This window comes from Balaenoptera ricei, chromosome 3 (assembly GCF_028023285.1).
Source record: "Balaenoptera ricei isolate mBalRic1 chromosome 3, mBalRic1.hap2, whole genome shotgun sequence".
Taxonomy (NCBI): domain Eukaryota; kingdom Metazoa; phylum Chordata; class Mammalia; order Artiodactyla; family Balaenopteridae; genus Balaenoptera; species Balaenoptera ricei.
Genome location: NC_082641.1, coordinates 173,550,393 through 173,569,660, shown reverse-complemented (window position 1 = coordinate 173,569,660; position 19,268 = coordinate 173,550,393). Strand labels below are relative to the sequence as shown.

At 54.0% G+C, this 19,268-nt stretch overlaps 1 protein-coding gene across 4 annotated transcripts; it reads right to left on the bottom strand.

Annotated features, from left to right (window-relative positions):
- Nucleotides 1–479: 479 nt before the first annotated feature.
- On the bottom strand, nt 480–18,372 carry CC2D1A (coiled-coil and C2 domain containing 1A). 4 transcript variants are annotated; one of them, XM_059918282.1, is made up of 29 exons: nt 18,078–18,372; nt 16,575–16,710; nt 14,933–15,048; nt 14,774–14,839; nt 14,379–14,513; nt 14,061–14,295; nt 8,461–8,585; nt 8,072–8,144; nt 7,822–7,893; nt 7,599–7,729; nt 7,447–7,519; nt 6,616–6,749; nt 6,127–6,241; nt 5,873–6,045; nt 5,059–5,181; nt 4,920–4,978; nt 4,712–4,828; nt 3,508–3,581; nt 3,374–3,432; nt 3,204–3,255; nt 3,019–3,118; nt 2,841–2,931; nt 2,400–2,537; nt 2,244–2,308; nt 1,609–1,672; nt 1,391–1,517; nt 1,240–1,316; nt 1,099–1,146; nt 480–1,017 (listed from the first exon to the last, which is right to left on the bottom strand). In XM_059918282.1, exons 1-29 carry the CDS (start codon nt 18,135–18,137, stop codon nt 997–999), a joined length of 2,859 nt encoding a protein of 952 aa, XP_059774265.1. In that variant the 5' UTR covers nt 18,138–18,372; the 3' UTR covers nt 480–996. The 4 variants fall into 4 exon arrangements, with proteins under 4 accessions (XP_059774265.1, XP_059774268.1, XP_059774267.1 ...); XM_059918285.1 differs by having other exon boundaries at nt 2,244–2,305; XM_059918284.1 differs by having other exon boundaries at nt 6,127–6,238.
- Nucleotides 18,373–19,268: the final 896 nt, after the last annotated feature.

Genomic DNA, 19,268 nt, shown 5'->3' with positions numbered 1-19,268 from the left:
CCTAGCCCTTTCAAGTGTTCACCACCAACCGGGTGTCCTTCAGCTTGTGGGAGGGGCTCTCATCTTCCCTGCATTCAGCAGAGGAAGCTGAAGCTCTGGGATGCTAAGTGGGTCAGGCAATTTGGCCCAGGTCCTGTGGCCAGTGAGCGGCAGGGCTGGCTGTCAAGGCCCTGAGACACACACGGGTCACCAAGCACCACCACGTTATGACCTGACCACACGTGTAAACCCAGATACGCCCAAGGCCACCAGCTGAAGAGACACTCGCAGATGCCCTCAGGTGGGCCACAGACGCTCATGACACGTGCACAGGCCTTCACACACGTCCTTGCAGCAAGTGTGCGCGTAGCACACATCCTTCACGGCACAGCCCCTGCCAGCCTGCTCCTCTCGCAGGCACCCCTCCATCAGCCCCCAGGGGAGCTGTGAAGGAGACCCAGCCCAGGCACTGAGGGCAAGAGCAAGAAACAAAGGCAGGACAGAGTGAGCCAGGTATGGCCCTGGCTGTTTATTCCGTGTGTCAGCCCTGGGGGCCCAGCTGGGCCAGGGCAACCCTCTGGGGAGCCAGCTGGGCGCTGGCTGGCCTCAGTGGCTTCTTTGGGGTGTGGGTGGGCGTCAGGGTTAAGGCTGGGGAGGGGCTGGAACTAAAGTGCTTGCAGGGGCCCTTGAGGTTTGGTCCTAGCCGCCCTCCCACCTCGGAGGCAGGCAAGTGGCCGCACACCCCTGGGCTGTGCAAACGGACTCTCTGGGGCCCACCCGGCCAGGCCTAGGTGAGGGGCACACACAGGCTGGCGGACACCGCCCCCAACGTCCCCTGCCAGGGAGGCTCCGGTCGGGCCAGGTGGGCCCAGCCGGGGGAACGTGTCCGTCCAGAGCCGATTTGTCCACTGATTGTCTGCTTGTCTGGTCTGAGGCTGTGGCCGTGTTAGCTCCTCCCAGCGCCGGGGCCTTGGGCCCGCTCCCGGCTCTCCAGGGGCCGCCCGCCCCTTCGGCCCCTCACCTGCGGAGCCGCTGCAGCTGAGGGGAGAGGCCACCGGGGTCAGGGTTGGGGACATGGCCACAGCTGCCCACCCCGTCCCCAATACCCAAGCCTCTCACCTCACTCTCGACCAGGTTCCGTCTATACAGTGCCTCCTTGGCAGCCTCCTGGGGGGCCAACAGGTGGTCAGTGGGCAGCCCCTGGCAGCCCTGGCCCCCCGGTCCCCCGATGCCCGCCCGCCCGGCCCGCCTGCGGCTCACCCTGCTGCCATCATTGCCCAGGCGCCGGGCGGCCTCTGTGTAGAACTGCAGTTGCCGCTCCAAGTGGGCCATGTACTCTGAGGGAGGGAGGGGGTCATGATGGGGCCCCCTGCCTCGCCCCTCCCCCACACACTCATCCCTGAGATCCTACCCCGCCGGATGCCGGGGCCCCCCTGCTCCAGCTGTGCCCTCTGCCACTGGCTGCGCTGTATGATGTCCTGGTACTGCTGGGCCACCTCGGGGGGCACTGGCCGCCGTGCCTGCCTGAAGGCCAGGATCTGCGTGGGTGCAGAGGGAGTTGTGAGGGCCCTGCCCGGGCCTGCAGACCCCCAATCCTGCCCCACTGAGCCTTGCAGGATGGGTACCCACCTTCCGCTCCAGACGCTCTTGGTCGAAGGCCAGTACGCTGAGACTATGCAGGGGCCGGGCTGATCTATGGGGTTGGGGAGGAGTGAGGGGCTGCAGGGATCTACCATCCACGACCCCATTAATTCAACAGACACACTGGGCACTGGGGAACAGTGGGAGACAAGCCAGGCCCACCCCTGTGTTGCTGAGTCCACAACCTAATACGGACAATGGTTGTACACCCAGGCAACTGTGGTGCCAGGTGTCAGGGAGGGCTTCCTGGAGGAGGTGAGAGCCAGGTTGGGACTCAAAGGAGGCAGAGTTGGGCAGAGGAGCAAGGAGATAGTGTGGGGATAGGGGTGCTCAGGACATTGTAACACAGAGAAGCCCAGAGGTCAGTGAAAACTAAGTGTATCCATGAACCAACAGGAGGAAGTGGGGAGAGAGAAGGCTGGACATATTGACGGAGATCACAAAAGGTCTTAAAGATCAAGCTGAGGAGTTTAAACTAGATGCTCCAGGAGGAGGGAAGCCAGGAAAGGTCTTGAAGCAGGGGAGAGACATGCTCCAATCTGTGCCTGATGGGAAGTTGTCCAGGACAGGCTGAGGTAAGAAGAAGGGGGTTCTCTCCAGCACAGCCGGGCCCAGCCACCTACCTGTTCCCTGGTTCCCTCACAGGAGCAGGCACGGGAGGGGCCTTCCCTTTGGGCCCAGCAACCTGCTTCAGAGGACAGAACCAGTCTGGTGAGCCTTGGCCCCCTTGAACCAAGCCTCCCTCCTTCCCTGGGGCTGCCGATGGGCAGGGGTCTCACTGTGGGCGCAGCTGCTGGCACGGGGTCGATGACCAGCCACCTCTCAGTTGTCGTCTCCAACTGCTGGGCCGTCAGTGGCTCCCGAATCCGGACCATCACCTCCAGCCGCCCCCCTGTGGGCCTGCGACCATCCAGGACCTGGGTGGGAGTGAGGGGAGCCTGTTAGGAAGCAGGCAGCGGCTGGAGGCTCAGGGCTGGGCTCAGGGAGACCAAAGCAACTTCCACAATACGAGTCCATGGGAACGGCTGACACACCAGCGGCTCCTAACGGAGCAGGGTGCTGAGGGTATTTAGGGCTGGGTAGCAGGGAGGTCTGGGGCTCCCGGGGAGGGGCTGGGTCAGCAGAGGGGACCCTTGGGGGCTCAGGGCAGGCAGCACCTGGGTGATGTTCATGAGCGGCACGGCCATACCGGAGCGTTCAGACGAATGTCCACCTCTCACCTCAAGGATCTCCCGGACCTCGCATGCTGTCTCCAAGGCGTCCAGCTTCAGCTGGGCTGTGCCCAGGACCCGGTCGGTCTTGAACAGCCCCCTGTGTGTGTGAGAGGGGACACGATGGTTGGCCCAGGGAAGCTCCCCCTCCTCTAGAGCCCATGCAGCACCTGCGGCCCCAGCTCACCCCTTGTGGACCACTTCGAACTTGATGCCTTTGGTCTGGATGGCCCTTCGGAAGCCACGGTGGCCGCGGTTGATGCAGAGTTTGAACTGCTCCTTGAACTCTGCCCAGGGAAGGAGGGAGGAGGGAGGGGTCAGGCTACGGTCTCGTGGGCTTTCTGAGGAGGGCTGCCTCCCGCCAAGGCTCACCAGGGGAGTCTGTGTTCTTGATCACACTGGTCTTGTCTTTCTGAGCTTCTTCCTGTGACCGGACAGGAGGCGAAAAAGCTCAGGGGCTGAGGCCTGCCCTTGAACCCCTGCCAGACTCACTCCCGGGCCTGATGGGGCTTGAGCCCGTCCCTCCTCAGCTCCCCACATACCACATTGGGATAAGGGAAGTCGAACCGAACAAAGACATCCAGGTCACCGGGGGACAGCCCTGTGGGCAAATGAGGGTCAGAGCTGGGCAGAGGGGTGGACCCCACGGCCCCACCCCTGCCTGACGCCCCCTCACCTGGGGGTGTGGGCAAGTTGATGCCCTTCACGATGAACAGGAGCATGTCGTTGCTGCTGAGGTCAGGGAAGATCCTTCCAGGAGGGCGGGCAAGAGACAGAGGCACCTCAGTGCCACAGCCTGCCCGCCTTCTCTGCCCTCCCCCCAGTCTCTTAGGGGTGTCTCAGCTCCTAGGCTTGAGTTTTAGGACCAGACAGACTAGAATTCTCTAGCCAGGTCCACCACTGGCTACCTTTTGAGTCCTTTCTCCACTCTGCACATATTTATTTGGGACTTACTCTGCACCAGCCAGTGGCCCTAGCTGCTGTGGGACCTTCTCTTTCTTTGACAGTATTTCTTGAGCATCTACTACATGCCAGCCAGTGTCTTCACTGCTGGGGATACAGAAGTAAACGAGGCAGACCCCACGCCTTTGCTCATGGAGCCGGGGCTAGCTGAGTGGACAGATGACCCATGAATATATAAATAAGCAAACAAAACAACAACAACTCTGCAGAGAATTAAAACAGGGGAGAGAGTGGAGTGTGCTCAGGAGGGGCTGCTTTAGACAGAGTGACCAGGGAGGGCCTCTCACGGGAGGTAACATCACAGGTGACTCTGAACGTCAAGAAGAGGCCGCTACGTGGTAACCTGCCTAAGAGAGTCTGCGCAGAGGAAACAGCTAGTGCAAAGGTCCTGAGTGGGAACACGGCTGGTGTGTCTGATTGACCAAAAAGAGGTCTTTGTGGCAGGAGGTGAGTGACGTGGGGACGGTGGGAGGAGATGAAGTGAAAGAGAGCCAGGCTATGCAGATGTAGGGGAGCCGGGGTAAGGGGTGTGGGTTATCCTAGATGGGGATCTTAGGTTATCCCAGTGGCTGCACCTAATCTCATCGGTAAGTGGGAAAAAACAATCCCAGCTCCCTGGGAGTCTCCTGTAAGAAGACTTAACAGGAGCAGGACCAAGATCACCATCCCACGGGCTTGCCCAGGCCTTTGGGCCCAGGCACATGTCTGCAGTCACTAGATCATCCCCATTTCCAAATGTGTCACTGTCAACACCCCACTGCCGTCCTTCACTCGCGCGTCACGTCTGCCTCAGGACCCCTGCACACACTGTGCTCCCACCAGCTCCCCAAACTCTACTCCAGAGGCAAGTCCTCTGCTGGCTTCCGGGGAGCACAAACCCCTCTCCAAAGGGCTGGGGGGGGTCTCAGGGGCCTTACTTGATGACGCTGAAGGTTCTCTGCTCAAAGCGAGCAGTGGGCGTGGGGAGACCCCGGGCAAAGGCCTGCTTCAGGGTCTCCATGCTCCGCTTGCAGTCGTCCGCCAGCTTCTCAAATCTGCCGGCAAGAGGGCCCTGCTCAGGTCCCGGGTCCCAGGGGCAGGCTGGGGGTGCAGATGTCTGGTGGGGATGGGGGTGGGGCTTCTTACTTGCTGGTTTCAGCGATGTTGCCCAGGTGGGTGAACTGGTTAGAGTGGTTCAGGCACATCTGGGGGAGCAGAAGAAAGTGAGGGGAGGGTTGGGGGGGCCGTGCCCTTGTAGCGACTTGGGCAGGGAATCCCCCTTCACCTCGTGCTGCTGCCTTATGAGCTTGGTGAGTTCACCGTAGCGCCGGACAGACTCCTGAGACAGACCTGGGCCGGGCCGCTGGACCAGGGCGAAGTCGTCCTTGTTGACAGGGGCGGGCGGCACCTGGGGAGGACGAGGCTCATGAGGTAGGGTCTGCGGGTCAGCACGGAGCAGGTCCACCCAGGGCTCTGCCGAAACGTCACCCCTCCTTAAAGAGGCCTTCCCTGACTATGGCTTCATCCCCTGTCCCTGTTCTTTCTTCTTTCCCAAGGAGAAAAGTAATGCTCAAAGAGAAGTGGATGGTCCTGCCCCAAATGGCAGAATCTGCTATCCATTTTCCCCCAAGTCTGATCCCCACCCCCTCTTCCCTAGTAATGGAGTCCTGCCTGGGCACACAGCAAGAGACTACATGTCCCAGTCTCCGCTGCAGCTAGGTGTGGCCATGTGACTCAGTTCTGGACAATGGGAGGCAAGCGGAAGTGATGGCAACTCCATGTAACTTCTCATAGCCTGGATGCAGACAAGGCATCAAACCACTTTGACCATGTGGACAAGACCTAGGGCGTGGCAGAGCAACAAGATAAAAGAACCTGGGCCCTGAAGGGCTTTGTCTTTTAGAGACCAGAATGCCCTGAATGTTACATGCAAGAAACATAAATGTCTGTCTGGTTTCAGCCACTGTCCTGGGGAGGCCTATTTGTTTCAGCAGCTTAACCTGGACGCTGACTAATACACTCCAAGTCACATGGCTGCTACGTGGCATGAGCCTGAAGGGTGAGTGCTTGGGAAGGTCCAGCAGGCCTAGAGGGTTCACCTTGGCGATGTCCACAGGCAGCCCGTTGCGTGAGGCCTCCAGCATGGGCTCCAGCCCCTTGGCCTGGCGCAGGTGCATCTTGGCGCCCTCCATGTCATTCTTCTGCTTGGCTCGCAGCGCCGCCTGTAGGAGCTGCTTCCTGCGGCCCTCCAGGAAGGCCAGCTGCTGCTGGGCTGTGGGCACAGGGGCGTCTGAGGGTGCTGCCCAACCCATGGCCAGGCAATAGGCAGCCCAGGTGGGGCAGGTGTACCTACCTCTGGTGGATGTGCCTTTGGGAGCTGCTTTGGCTGCTGGGGCAGATCCTGACAGGGGTGCCTTTGAAGGTGGGGCTTTGGGCTGGGCTGTGGGGGCTGCAGGGCTGTTGCGCTGCTGAGGGATAGAGAGGAAGTCAGAGCTTTCCCAGCACCTGTGATGAGTCCACTCCCCACAGGGTCAGGGCCCGACACTGACAACACTGACCGTCTTAGTTTCTGTTTCCTCAGCACTGAACACAACACGTGATCTTGTTCACACTGAATCTTTGCAACAGCCCTGGGAGGTAGGGACTATTACTGTGCTCAGTTTACAGAGGAGGAGCCCGAGGGTCGAGGGTCGGAGAGCAAAACGACTTGCCCACGGCCACACAGCCAGGAAGCGGCAGGGCCGGATGTGTGGCCGGTTCTTTCTGGCTCGAGGCCAGGGCTGCTTGGGCTTGGCTTTGCTGCCACTCCCTTGCCTCACCCCAAGGCCCCGGCCCCTCACACCTTCTTAGGCTCCTCATCCTCTTCGTCCTCGGGGCCTTCATCCTGGTTGGCCAGCTTCATGGCAGTCTCTAGGACTCCCACCAGGCTCTGCTGGGTGGGCTCGGTGGCCTCCAGGCCCTGGATCGGGGGAAAGCCTGGGCGGCCAGTTGGGACCCGATCAGGAGGGAGAGGCCCACACCATAATGGCGGAGACTCAGGTTCCTCCCCCGATAAGGAGCCTCAGGCCGTTGAATCTACTTTGCACGTAAGAAAGGAGATGCTGCTGGTTGGGTGGAGATGCCAGACCATCCCAACCTCCCTCCTGCCCTTCCTCTTGCCTGACCCCGGCTGGGTCTTGACCAGACTCCAACAAGCAAGCACTGTGTGAGGTAGTGTGCTGGGCATAAGAGGTAGTCTTGGGCCTGGAGGGACTCCCACGGGACCAAGGTGCAGACACATAATTGCTCTCATGGGGGACACACAGGCAGCTCTGAGATCCCAGAGGACGCCTCCTACCCACTGGGGGGCTGATGGGAGGCTGAGCAGGTACCTGTAAAACTGAGAGCTGATGACTAGGAAGGAGTTGAGTCAAACAAAGAAGAAATGGAGGCAGCAGGCAGTGGTGGGCTGGTGAACAGGCTCTCCAAGTAAAACCTCCTGATTTTTAGTGTTTGCCAATTTCCGTGGTATAAACTCTCCCATTGTGACTGATTTTAAGCTACCAATTGTCTAACAAGCTTGCAGAATTTCTGAATGTGCAAGCCATCGGCTCCCTGAGACTGCAGAGTCGGAAGGAATAGCACCTGCAAAGGCTCAGAGGTTGGAGGGGTAGGGGCCGGGGGCGGGGCCTACCTGGGGGCACAGGCAGCTCGGCCACATCCACGGCTCGGCCAGCCTTGTGGGCTCGGATGGCATCTTGGTATTGCTGCAGGGAACGCAGGTGTTAGGGCTTCCTGGGCAAGGTTTCCAGGGGCTGCCGACTCGCCCACTTGGTCTCCACGCACCTTAACAATGCGCTCGTGCATGCGAGCCTTCCGCTGGTCCCCCTTGGTCTTCGCCTGAGCCGCGGCCACACAGTACCGCTCCATCCGCTGCTCCAGCGCCTCCAGGAGAGTCCTTGGGGGTGCAGGAACCTCTGGGCCAGACCAGGGGGTACAGTTAAGAGTCTAGGGGCGGGGAGACTGTCTTGCTCTGGCTAGCCCACCCCACAGGGTCCCAGAAGCCTACCTGGCATGGAGGGCACGACGGCAGGAGTTGGAGGCTGTGGTGGCAGTGATGGTGGGTCTGGGGGCAGCTGGTCTGGGGGCAGAGAGGTCCAGTCCAGTGGGGGGCTTGCTTGTGGCCGCCCTTTCCCCCACCAGGCTGGCATGGCCTGAGGGTGGGGTCCCTGGGCCTGACCAACAGGGGCGGCAGCATTAGAAAGAACTTCGTGGAGGCCTCCAGCGGTCCTGGAGGGTGGGCAGGGTGGGGTCCTCACCAGGTGGAGGGGGCAGGCGTGACAGGTCCACAGGCTCGCCCCGGCTCAGGGCCTCCAAGACAGCGTCAAAGCTCTGGGAAAAGGAAGATCAGGGGAAGAGGCTGCAGCTGGGGGCCAGGACCCTGAGGGGAGTCTCTATGCTCTGCCCGCAACAGAGGACTCCTCGCTCTGTGCCTTCCTTTGCAGCAACTTGCTCAAGCCTCTTCCAGACACTTATGCCCATTTCACAGAGAGGGTAAACTGAGCCTTCAAGAGGTGCAGCAAACTACAGCTACGGAGTGACCAGGATTCAAATCTGTCTGACTCCAGAGCCCCTGTTCTTTGCCATCACGCAATGTCAGGAGCATCCTGTCCTCTCCCTCCGACCCTGTCCGTCAGTCTGGGCATACCTTGGCCACGCGGAAGTGTCTTGCGGCAGTGGCGGTATCTCCCTGCTGCTTGGCGCGGAGGGCGGCCAGCTTGTACTCGCGCTGGCGGCTCTGCAACTGGGCCAGGGGGCCAGGGCTGCAGGGACCTGGGAGGGGGAACAGCACGCAAACCATTTCTACTTAATTCTCACAACAAAGACTGCTCTTAGGCCCACCTTATAGATTTGAGAATTAAGGCTCAGAGAGGGGATACTGCCTCCCCAAGGTCACACAGCCTGAAGATGGCATGGTGGGGACTCAACCGCACGATTGTCAGTCTCTGGAGCCATTGCTGTTTTGCCCCCAAGAGAATTCTGGAAAATTTTATGTACCCTTACACATTTTTAAGTTGACATCGAAAACTTTTCATTTTAAGTTGAAAAAGTAGCAAGGGTTGTCATTCCCAGTGTCTCCAAATATTGACATTCGATAAAGAAAACCATCACACCACTCTTTTAAATCAAACGTATCCTAACTACTACGGTGATTTGAAACTCACCAATATTCCCTTTTTATTTTTTCAAATTGTGGTAAAATACACACAACATAAAATTTACCATCTTAACCCTTTTTAAGTGTACAGTTCAGTGGCATTAAGTACGTTCACATTGTTGTGCAACATTCACCACCGTCCATCTCCAGAACTCTTTCATCTTCCCCAACTGAAACTCTGTCCCTATAAACACTAACTCCCTATCCCCTCTCCCCTCTCCCCTGGCACCCACCATTCTACTTTCTGTCTCTACGAATTTGACTCCTTTAGGGACCTCCTATAAGTGGAATCATACAGTATTTGTCCTTCTGTGACTGGCTTATTTCACTCAGCATAATGTCCTCAAGGTTCATCCATGTTGTAGCCTGTGTCAGAATTTCCTTCCTTTTTTTTTTTTTTTTTAAGGGTGAATACTATTCCATTGCATGAATGGACCACACTTGTTTATCTATTTACAAGCATACCTCTGAGATATTTCGGGTTTGGTTCCGGACCACCACAATAAAGCAAATACCGCAATAAAGTGAGTCACTCAATTTTTTTTTGGTGTCCCGGTGCATATAAAAGTTACTACATTATACCGTAGTCTATTAAGTGTACAATAGAATTATGTCTAAAAAACCAACGTACATACTTTAGTATAAAAATATTTTATTGTTAAAAAATGCTAACTACCAACGGGGCCTTTAGCAAACTGTAGCAGTAACATCAAAGATCACTGATCACAGATCCCCATAACAAATATAATAATAATGAAAAAGTTTGAAATACTGTGAGAATTGCCAACATGTGACAGAGAGACACAAAGTGAGTAAATGCTGTTGGAAAAATGGCGCCAATAGACTAGCTAAAAGCGCGGTTGCCACCAACCTTCATTTTGTAAAAAACCGCAATATCTGTGAATCGCAATAAAGCAAAAACTAGAAAAAACGAGGTGTGCCTGTATCTGTCAATAGACACTGTGTTTCTTCTACCTTTTGGCTATTGTGGATAATACTGCTAAGAACACAAGTGTACAAATACCTCTCCATGTCCTTGCTTTCAATTCTTTTGACTATATACCAACATTTACTTTTTTTTTTTTTTTTTTGGCTTGGTAAAAATGTTTAATTTCTTATATAAAAAAATAGCAAAGTTAAAACTGACTGGGGAAAAATATATAGAAAAAGGTAAAAATTATTTTTTGCTATTTTATTAGTCTCCTGTTGCTGCTGTAACAAATTACTGCAAGGTGAGTGGGTTGAAACAATGCAAACCAACATTTACTATTTAAACATATGTCAGGGTTCACATTTAGCAATCAGGAATTTCAGATCTTCTTTTGACTATATACCAACATTTACTATTTAAATATATGCCAGGGTTCACATTTAGCACTCGGGAATTTCAGATCTTCCCTTATTTACATCCACATCTCCCGCAGAACTGTATCCTAACATGACATATGTGGGTACTTGAAAGGCTTTTTTTGACAACCCCATTGTACATTTAAATGTACATCTATGCACTGTATCAGCAAAGTTGGGAAACAGGATTAAATGGCTTATTAAACAGTATGTTAGTTACAGTTTCAAACAATATGCTCAGTTTTTAGGGGAAGTATCCCTAAATTGAAAGCAATAGGTACAATTGTCAGTATATAAAAAAAAATACAATAGATACACCACCCAGTGTCCAGAAATACTAGAAACACCTGAAAAACAGCATGCATTGTACTTTTTCAGACTGACAACTGGACCCACTGCTTTAGTTTTGGAGGACTTGTCTGAAGAGGTGTCTAAAACACCTTAACATTTTTTTTAAATTGAGGTATAATTAATTTACTACGTTGTGTTAGTTTTAGGTGCACAGCAAACTGATTCAGTTATTTATATATATATATTTATTTATTTATTCTTTTTCAGATTCTTTTCCATTATAGGTTATTACAAGATACTGAGTACAGTTCCCTGTGCTATACAGTAGGTCTTTGTTGTTTACCTATTTTCTATTTTATATATAGTAGTGTGTATCTGTTAATCCCAAACTCCTAATTTATCTACCCCTCTCCCCAACACCTTGACATCTGATTGGCTTTGTTTACTGCCATCGCAAGTCTCTGTGTTAAAGAATTTTTCTTCCAGGATAGAATTACTGTTACAATTATTATCAGCACGAAATTGAGCAAAGCCTAAATATATTGAGCTTTTTTGACAAATAATTTTATATACTAAGAGTAAAATTTTATTGGCAAGGCAGCTCTTGCTGACACGGCGGTGGCTGGGTCCACCTCCTAACATTTATCTCCTGTTTCCTTGTTTATTCTTTTCCTACTTTCCTTTTTTGTTTTTAATATGTAGAGAAACCTGCTTCACATCAACAAATAGACGGAAAGAGACAGTCTTATTATTGTGATGTCACGTGATTCTCAGAGACCCTGCCCAGCTACATACCAAAAACTCCATTATGAAAAATTGTTGATGATTTCAGCTGAGAATCTCAGATGATGATTTCTGATAGTCGTCCTTGAACTTTGCCAAAAACAAAAGCTTAGAAACCAGCCTGGCTGCGGAAAGATTTAGAGACCAGGGGTTCACTTTCTGAACCCCAGGCCAGTGTTTCAAGTATCTCTTTGGTTCTCACCAGGGCAGCGTTTGCCCCTGGGGCAGATCCCCATGTTCCTTTCCTAAAGGGGGAGAAGGGAGGTTGGGGGAAAGAAACTTCTTGGGAGGTGCGTCCTCCAGCAGGTGAGTTTTACAGGCAAGACAGACAAGCTGAGGGCTTGGGAATTATTCACTCAAAACCCTATGTGTGGGAATCAAAAAATCTACAAACAATAAATGCTGGAGAGGGTGTGGAGAAAAGGGAACCCTCTTACACTGCTGGTGGGAATGTAAATTGGTACAGCCACTATGGAGAACAATATGGAGATTCCTTAAAAAACTAAAAATAGAGCTGCCATATGATCCAGCAATCCCACTCCTGGGCATACATCTGGAGAAAACCATAATTTGAAAGGATACATGCTACAGGGTGAAGTAAGTCAGGAAGAGAAAAACAAATACCGTATGCCAACACGGAACCTAAAAAAATGGTTCTGAAGAACCTAGGGGCAGGACAAGAATAAAGACACAGATGTAGAGAATGGAGTTGAGGACATGGGGAGGGGGAAGGGTAAGCTGGGACGAAGTGAGAGAGTGGCATGGACATATATACACTACCAAATGTAAAACAGATAGCTGGTGGGAAGCAGCCGCATAGCACAGGGAGATCAGCTCGGTGCTTTGTGACCACCGAGAGGGGTGGGATAGGGAGGGTGGGAGGGAGACGCAAGAGGGAGGGGATATGGGGATGTATGTATACATATAGCTGATTCACTTTATTATACAGCAGAAACTAACAAAACATTGTAAAGCAATTATACTCCAATAAAGATATTAAAAAGAAAAAAAGGATACATGCACCCCCAACGTTCATTGCAGCACTATTTACCACAGCCAGGACATGGAAGCAACCTAAATGTCCATCAACAGCGGAATGGATAAAGAAGATGTGGTACAGGGACTTCCCTGGTGGCGAAGTGCTTAAGAATCCGCCTGCCAATGCAAGAGACACGGGTTCGAGCCCTGGTCTGGGAGGATCCCACATGCCGTGGAGCAACTAAGCCTGTGCACAACTACTGAGCCTGCGCTCTAGAGCCCACAAGCCACAACTACTGAGCCCACGTGCCACAACTACTGAAGCCCACACGCCTAGAGCCCACGCTCCACAACATGAGAAGCTATGGCAATGAGAAACACGTGCACTGCAACAAAGAGTAGCCCCTGCTCGCCACAACTAGAGAAAGCCTGCTCGCAGCAACAAAGACCCAACGTAGCCAAAAATAAATAAGTAAATAAATAAATTAATTAATTAACTAAAAAAAAGAAAAAAGAAGATGTGGTACATATATACAATGGAATATTACTCAGCCATAAAAAAGGACAAAATACTGCCATTTGCAGCGACACGGACGGACCTAGAGATTGTCATACTGAGTGAAGTAAGTCAGACAGAGAAGGACAAATATCATATGATATCAGTTATATGTGGAATCTAAAAAAAGAGTACAAATGAACCTATTTATGAAACAGAAATTGAGTCACAGATGTAGAAAACAAACTTATGGTTACCAGGGGGTAAGGCGGGGGAGGTGGGGAGGGATAAACTGGGAGACTGGGACTGACATATACACACTATTATATATAAAACAAATAACCAATAAGAACGTCCTGTAAAGCACAGAGAACTCTACTCAATGCTCTGTAATGATCTATATGGGAAAATAATCTAAAAGAGAGTGGATATATTAACATGCATAACTGACTCACTTTGCTGTACAGCAGAAACTAACACAACATTGTAAATCAACTATACTCCAATACAAAAATGTAAAAAAAAACCTAAAAGGTCTTGAGATTTTGAACACTGTCAATGTGAAAAAAAGTAAAGAAGTCATGATTAAAATTACAGTGACTAATAATGTTGTGTTTCTGTTAAAATCAAACAAAAAAAACCCCCAAAACCCTATGTGTGGGAATGTTACTCTGCCATAGAAAGGAATGGAGTTCTGACACACACACTGCAACATTACGCTAAGTGACGGAAGCCAGACACAGGAGGGCAAAGAGTGGACGGACGATTCCACTTATGTGAAATGTCTACAGCGGCAAACCCATAGGGACAGAAAGTAGAATGGAGGTTACTAGGGGCTGGGAGAGAAAGAATGGGGAGTTAGCATTTAATGGAGACAGAGTTTCCGTTTGGGGTGAGGAAAAAGTTTTGGAAACAGAGGTGCTGACTGAGCAATATTGTGAATAAGGCAAATGCCTCTCAATTGCACATTGAAACATGGTTAAATAGCAAATGTGTTGTTAAATATACTTTACTGCCACCACACACACAAAACCTCTCTGTGAGCTCATGTCCCCCCTGGAAGGTAGGCTCCAGGGAGGGAAGGGTGTTAAAAATATCTAACAATCAGTGCCGGGCCTGCAACCCCGCAGAGGGCCCTACCACTGAATAAACACCCGGCCCATCCCACGTCAGCCCAGTCCTGTCCTTGGCCTACCTGAGGGCAGCTGGGGCTTAGCGGAGACCAGCGTTGAGGCTGGGGCAGTTGAAGGAGGACCCTCCACGATGACCCGGGAATCTGGGGCCGGTGGGTTCGTAGGGACCGGCTGACTGGGTGCTGGGGTGTGGCTGGGCGTAGCCACTGGGCCCTTCCCCACAGCCACAGGCGGCGGGATGTCCCCTTCATCGATGGCTTTCCCCTTCTGGACGGAGGCCAGCAGGTTTTCAAGTGTCTGGGAGAAGATGTGAATGTGGGTTTGGGAGGGGCCTGGAGCTGGGTGGTGAGGCCCCAGCACCCTCCCATCTGCCCGCTCACCTTAAGCCCCCGGTCGTAGCGCCGCATCTTGGCACCATCTCCGGCTTGCCTGGCGCTTTCAATCGCTGTCTGGTAGAGGGCCAGCCTCTCCTGCAAGGTGGTCTCCAACCCTGGGCTGGGGGTTGTGGCCTTTGGCTGCGGGAGGGGCCGAGCACACAGTCTGGGCGGTGACCCCACCCGGGCCCGCCCTGACATCTTGCTCGGTTGAGTACCTACTGTATACCAGGCATGTTGCTACCCTAACCCCGAAGGGGCAGAAATCATCCTCCCATTCCCCAGGGCAGAGAACTGGGGCTCAGTGGGGTCCCGCCACCTGCGCGAGGTCCCATGGCTGAGAGGGGAAGAGGAAGGCCTTGAACCCTGGGCTGCAGGGACCAGTGTCTTCGGACGTATACCTGGGCCTCAGGAGGGTGGGACTCCAAAGCCTTCTGTTCCTCCCCAAGGACCTCATTCAGTTCCGCCTGCAGGGACACACAGTCGGGGGCCAGTCGTGAGGGCCTGCCAGACGGGGCAGCAACGGAAGGGAGGTGCCCTGCCCCATCCTCGGTGCTCACCAGCAGGTCATCATCAGCCTCCACATCCTCCTCGTCCGTCCCCTCCTCCTCCTCCTTGTCCGGATCTCTCATGCACAAGCTGGCCATCTTCTCAATGGCCTCCATGGGCAGGGGACCTAGAGGCAGGGGGAGGCCCCAGCTGGACCGGGATCCTTCAAGAGTCCCCAGCCTCCCGTCCTGGTCACCCACGGCCCCGAAAAATAGGGTAGCAGGCGGTGGGGCAGCATGTCCCCCTCCTGGCCCTTCATGGCACCCCACTGCCCTCGGGCCAGCCAGGCATGATCCCCCTCCCCGCCAATCTCCCTGCTCTCATCTCTTCCTTATCCCGCCTGAGTTGGAACCCCAGATCTGCAACTTTCTCACTGTGGGACCTTGGGCAAGTCACTTCACCTCTCTGGGCCTTAGTCTTCACATCTGTTGGATGGGGACAACAATAGTCTCTCCCTCATAGGTAGCTTGTGGGGACTAAGGGTAAATGAAGCTCTTAGAACAGCATACTGTCAGCATTTTGTTGTTCATGTTATTCTCGTTATCCGCGGTATCCATGTGCTATAAAGTTGCCGCAAACATGGAATGAGCGAATACTGAACCATTGTCCCTGGAGGAAATACAGCATTAGGTTCCCGTGAGCCTCTGGGCACATTTCTGTCAACCAGTCAATACATAACCTTGTCTTATGTGTGTTTCTATTTAAAAACACCTTATTTAATATATACTGTTGATTCATTAACATTGAACTCGAGGCCAACAGCACTACGCTTGGGGGCTATGTGGATTCACAAAATCACCCACAAAAAGCACAAAAATGAGAAAAATGTGGCATTAAACAGACCAAGGAAAGGACACTTATTTATGCGCTGAGACAAGAAGGCGGAGTGTCGCCTCAGCTGGGAACGTGCACATCGGGTGACTCAAGCTTTTTGCAGCTCTGTGCACGTCTGTGAATGACTGCAAAAGTACTACAAGCACTGATTTGGGGGTTACAAATAAATTTAAGCCAGTAGGTGAAATCACAAATTCAGAATCCGTGAATAACGAGTATCATCTGCGTTAGCTAGAAAGTGTAAAGGCTCCGTCTGCCCCGAGCTCCAGCCCCACCTGACCACTGCAGAGTCCCCTGGCCCCTGCCATCTCCTCCAGGGCCTCTGCGTGTGCTGTGACCCACCCCCCCAGAAGCAGTCCCCCACTCTTCACCTGGCCCTCCCCACTGCAGGTGCCTCCTCCGGGAATCCAGTCCAGCTCACAGGTCTCCCCCATTGCTCTGTGCCTTCCCCATCCCAGCCCCGATCACAGAACAGTGGGTTGGAGGACGTGCCACGTCCTGTGTGAAATGCCTGATGAACACCAGAAGATTAACTCCTGTGATGTAAGTGTGGTCATTATTCCCATTTTACAAACAGGGAAACGGAGGCCCACACAGGTGCTGGAATTCATCAAGTCACACAGCCAGTAAGTTGCAAAGGTGGGATTCGAATCCTCATTCTCGGTCCAGAGTTGATTGCTTAACTCTTACCCAGACTGTGGATGTCAGAAGGGCAGGCACCTTCTCTGTCTCCATTTCACCATCGCCCCAGCGCCCAGCTCCAAGCCCCGCCCACAGCGGGAGCTCAGAAAATGTTCAGAGGTGTGTTGAGAGTCTCACCTTTGCCTTTAAGCTTCTCCAGGGCTTGGGGCCGGCCCCCCACCAAAGCCAAGAACTCAGCCTCCAGTTCCTGATCGTTAACTCCGTCCTCAGGGATCATCAGGCCATCTGGGGAGAGGTCAACTAGCAGGCCCAGCTGTGGGAACAATAGGGGTTCAGTCAGACCTTGGGATGCACCCCAGCTAGCTAGAGGCAGCCATGATGGACCTGGAGTCCCCTTGGAAGGAAGGGAACCCGGAGCTGGGGAAAGCCATTTCCCTGGGGAGTGCCAGGAGGCCGGAACAGGCCCAGAACACAACACATGTCCCAAGGTGGGCAGGCCCTCTGGCACAGATCAACATGGGGCAAAGGGCAGCTGGAGAGACTCAACTGCCAGCTCTGAGCCCACACCCATGATGTGCTGCTAGCCAACGTCAGTGGGGAAAGAAGGCCCCACACCTTGCCCCACAGCAAAGCCACTCTGCACACCTTGGTTTTTCCTTTCCAGCATCTTTGGCAGAGCGAGCCATGAAGGAAGGCTGGAGGCGTCAAGAGCAAATAGAAGCCCAGACAACGTAGAAGTTGGAATTGGGGGCTTTGCTGTGTAACACACCTGTCTTCCTATCCTATCCTGGTTAATGACCAACCATAATGTGATAATATCAGGTTGAAGTACACAAAATTACCCCCCTTTCTTTGGATCAAAAATGGCCAAATATTGGCAATCATATATGTCTCCACCTAATAGTAATAATGATGATGACGACACTTATTGAGTGCTATGTTCTAGCACTTCCCATAAACTATCTCAATGAATTTTCGCAACTATCCTGTGACATAAGGACTCTTAGGGACTCCATTTTACAGATGAGGAAACTGAGGCTTAGAGTGGTGAAGGCAAGTGTCCAACGTGTAGAAGCCAGGAGGGAACTTCAGGTCACTCAGACTGTTATACCTGGGCACTAAGTTATGACCTGAGCTCCTTCCATCAAAGCTGAGAAAAATCAAACTCTCCCAGTGCCTGGGGCAAAGGCAATGAGGGAGGGAGAAGGGGCCCAACCACAGTTCTATGGGCTCATGGCAGCAGCTCTGGATTTGTGCTTAGCTCTGGCCAAGCATTTAATCCCTATGACCTCGGGCAGGTGCCTTCACCTCTCTGGGTCTCAGTGTCCTCATGTGTACAATGGGGATAAAAGAGTCTTACCTGGCCAGGCTGATGCGAGGGTTCCACGAGCGTTCAGGCCAGGAGACCCATAACTGTCTTTCTTACCCCAGGTCCGAGGCCTTCCCCTCCCGGACTGGAGCTGCTGCGGCAACAGGTGGCCCTGAGCCCTGGGAGGGGCGCCAGGAGCTGGGGAGCCGGGGCCAATAGGCCGCACTTTGGGGGTCGAACCTAACCAGGGGGGCGGGGACCGCGGCTCACCTGGGGTGGAGATCTGGCTCCCCTGGGGGTGGGGCCCTCCCTTGAATGTGTGACAAGGGTGGGAAGGGTCCCCTGGGCTGGGCCGTGGGGTACAGACTCACCTGGCGGGCGGTGGCGGCTCCTCGGCCCGGGGGTCCCGGGGGTCCCTTCCTCTTGTGCATCTTCCAGGCTGGATACTCGGACCACCGGACCCCTGGCCTGGCCTCCCCCGGGGCCTATTGCCGCGCACGCGCCCTTCCTGAGTCCCACGCCCCTCGTTGGCGCCCCGCGACCGCCGACCTCGCGCCCTCGGCCGCCCGGGTGGCCGACCCACTTCCGCCTCGGCCCTTGGGCTCCGCGGAACCCGAGCGCAGCCACCGGACTTGCAGGGCCCGCCGCACTGAAACTACAATTCCCGGCAGGCAGTGCGCGAGCGTGCAGTCGCGCTGCGGAGCGATGGGCGGTGCCGCTGGCTGCGCGGGAAAGAGGCGGAGCGTGCGCAAGTGGGAGGGGCGGTGTTGGCATCGCGCGTGCGCGCGACGGGGCCTCGAAGTGTGCGGGAAAGAGGCAGAGCGCTTGCAGGTGTGAGGGGTGGTGGTGGCCGCCGTCGGGTTGGACACCTGCGAGCTCCGGCCTCTCTTGGCGGTCCTGGTCTGGGCAGTCCTCACTTTTCCGTGACTGGGGTAGGGTTAGGGTGGGCCTGGTCACCAGAAGCCGGGTCCACAGTGGTCAGGCCTCGGACCCCCAGCTGCCCGGCCTCCGTGAGGGCCAACTTTGCCTTTTCTTATCTCAGAAAAATCTTACGCAGATAATTTAACCGAATTATCCCCCAACAGATCCAGGTAGATCTTCCCAGTTCCCGATAAGGACAGAGGGACCTCGACAACTTCTCTGGCCCAGGTCGGTTTTGGCCTGTCTGGCCCCCTAGGCTGGAAGGAATTGACCTGTGGCGGCGACTCCTGCCTCCCCAAGACCCCAGGCATACCCCGAAGGGCGCCCCACCCCTTGAAGGGTTCCCCGGTGGCCCCTCTAAAGCCCTCCGATAACCCTGAAGGGCCCCAGGTATCACCTCGAAAATCCTGCGTTGTCCCTAGAAGGGTCCTAGGTAGCCCAGCCTGGAGGGAGGGGGCTTCACACAGGCTTCCCCATCTTAGAGACTAGAGGGGGGCGGCCCAGGTGCTCTCAGACCCTGGACAGAAGATAGGCAGTTCCCTCTCTGCTCTCTGCAGTATGGAGGAGTTTAAATTCTTACTCGGCCATAGCCCAAGGTAGCCATGACTCCCACCCTGTGTCCTCTTGGGGCCCAAGTGACC

What these genes read in the sequence shown, in the direction of transcription:
- CC2D1A (XM_059918282.1), bottom strand. Translation starts at nt 18,137, where the DNA reads ATGCACAAGAGGAAGGGACCCCCGGGACCCCCGGGCCGAGGAGCCGCC. An exon ending in TAAGCCCCAGCTGCCCTCAG is followed by an intron (nt 8,586 to 14,060) that starts GTAGGCCAAGGA and finishes TCCCCCTCCCAG; the next exon opens with GTCCCTGCAGCCCTGGCCCC. An exon ending in CAAGAACACAGACTCCCCTG is followed by an intron (nt 3,119 to 3,203) that starts GTGAGCCTTGGC and finishes TTCCCTGGGCAG; the next exon opens with AGTTCAAGGAGCAGTTCAAA.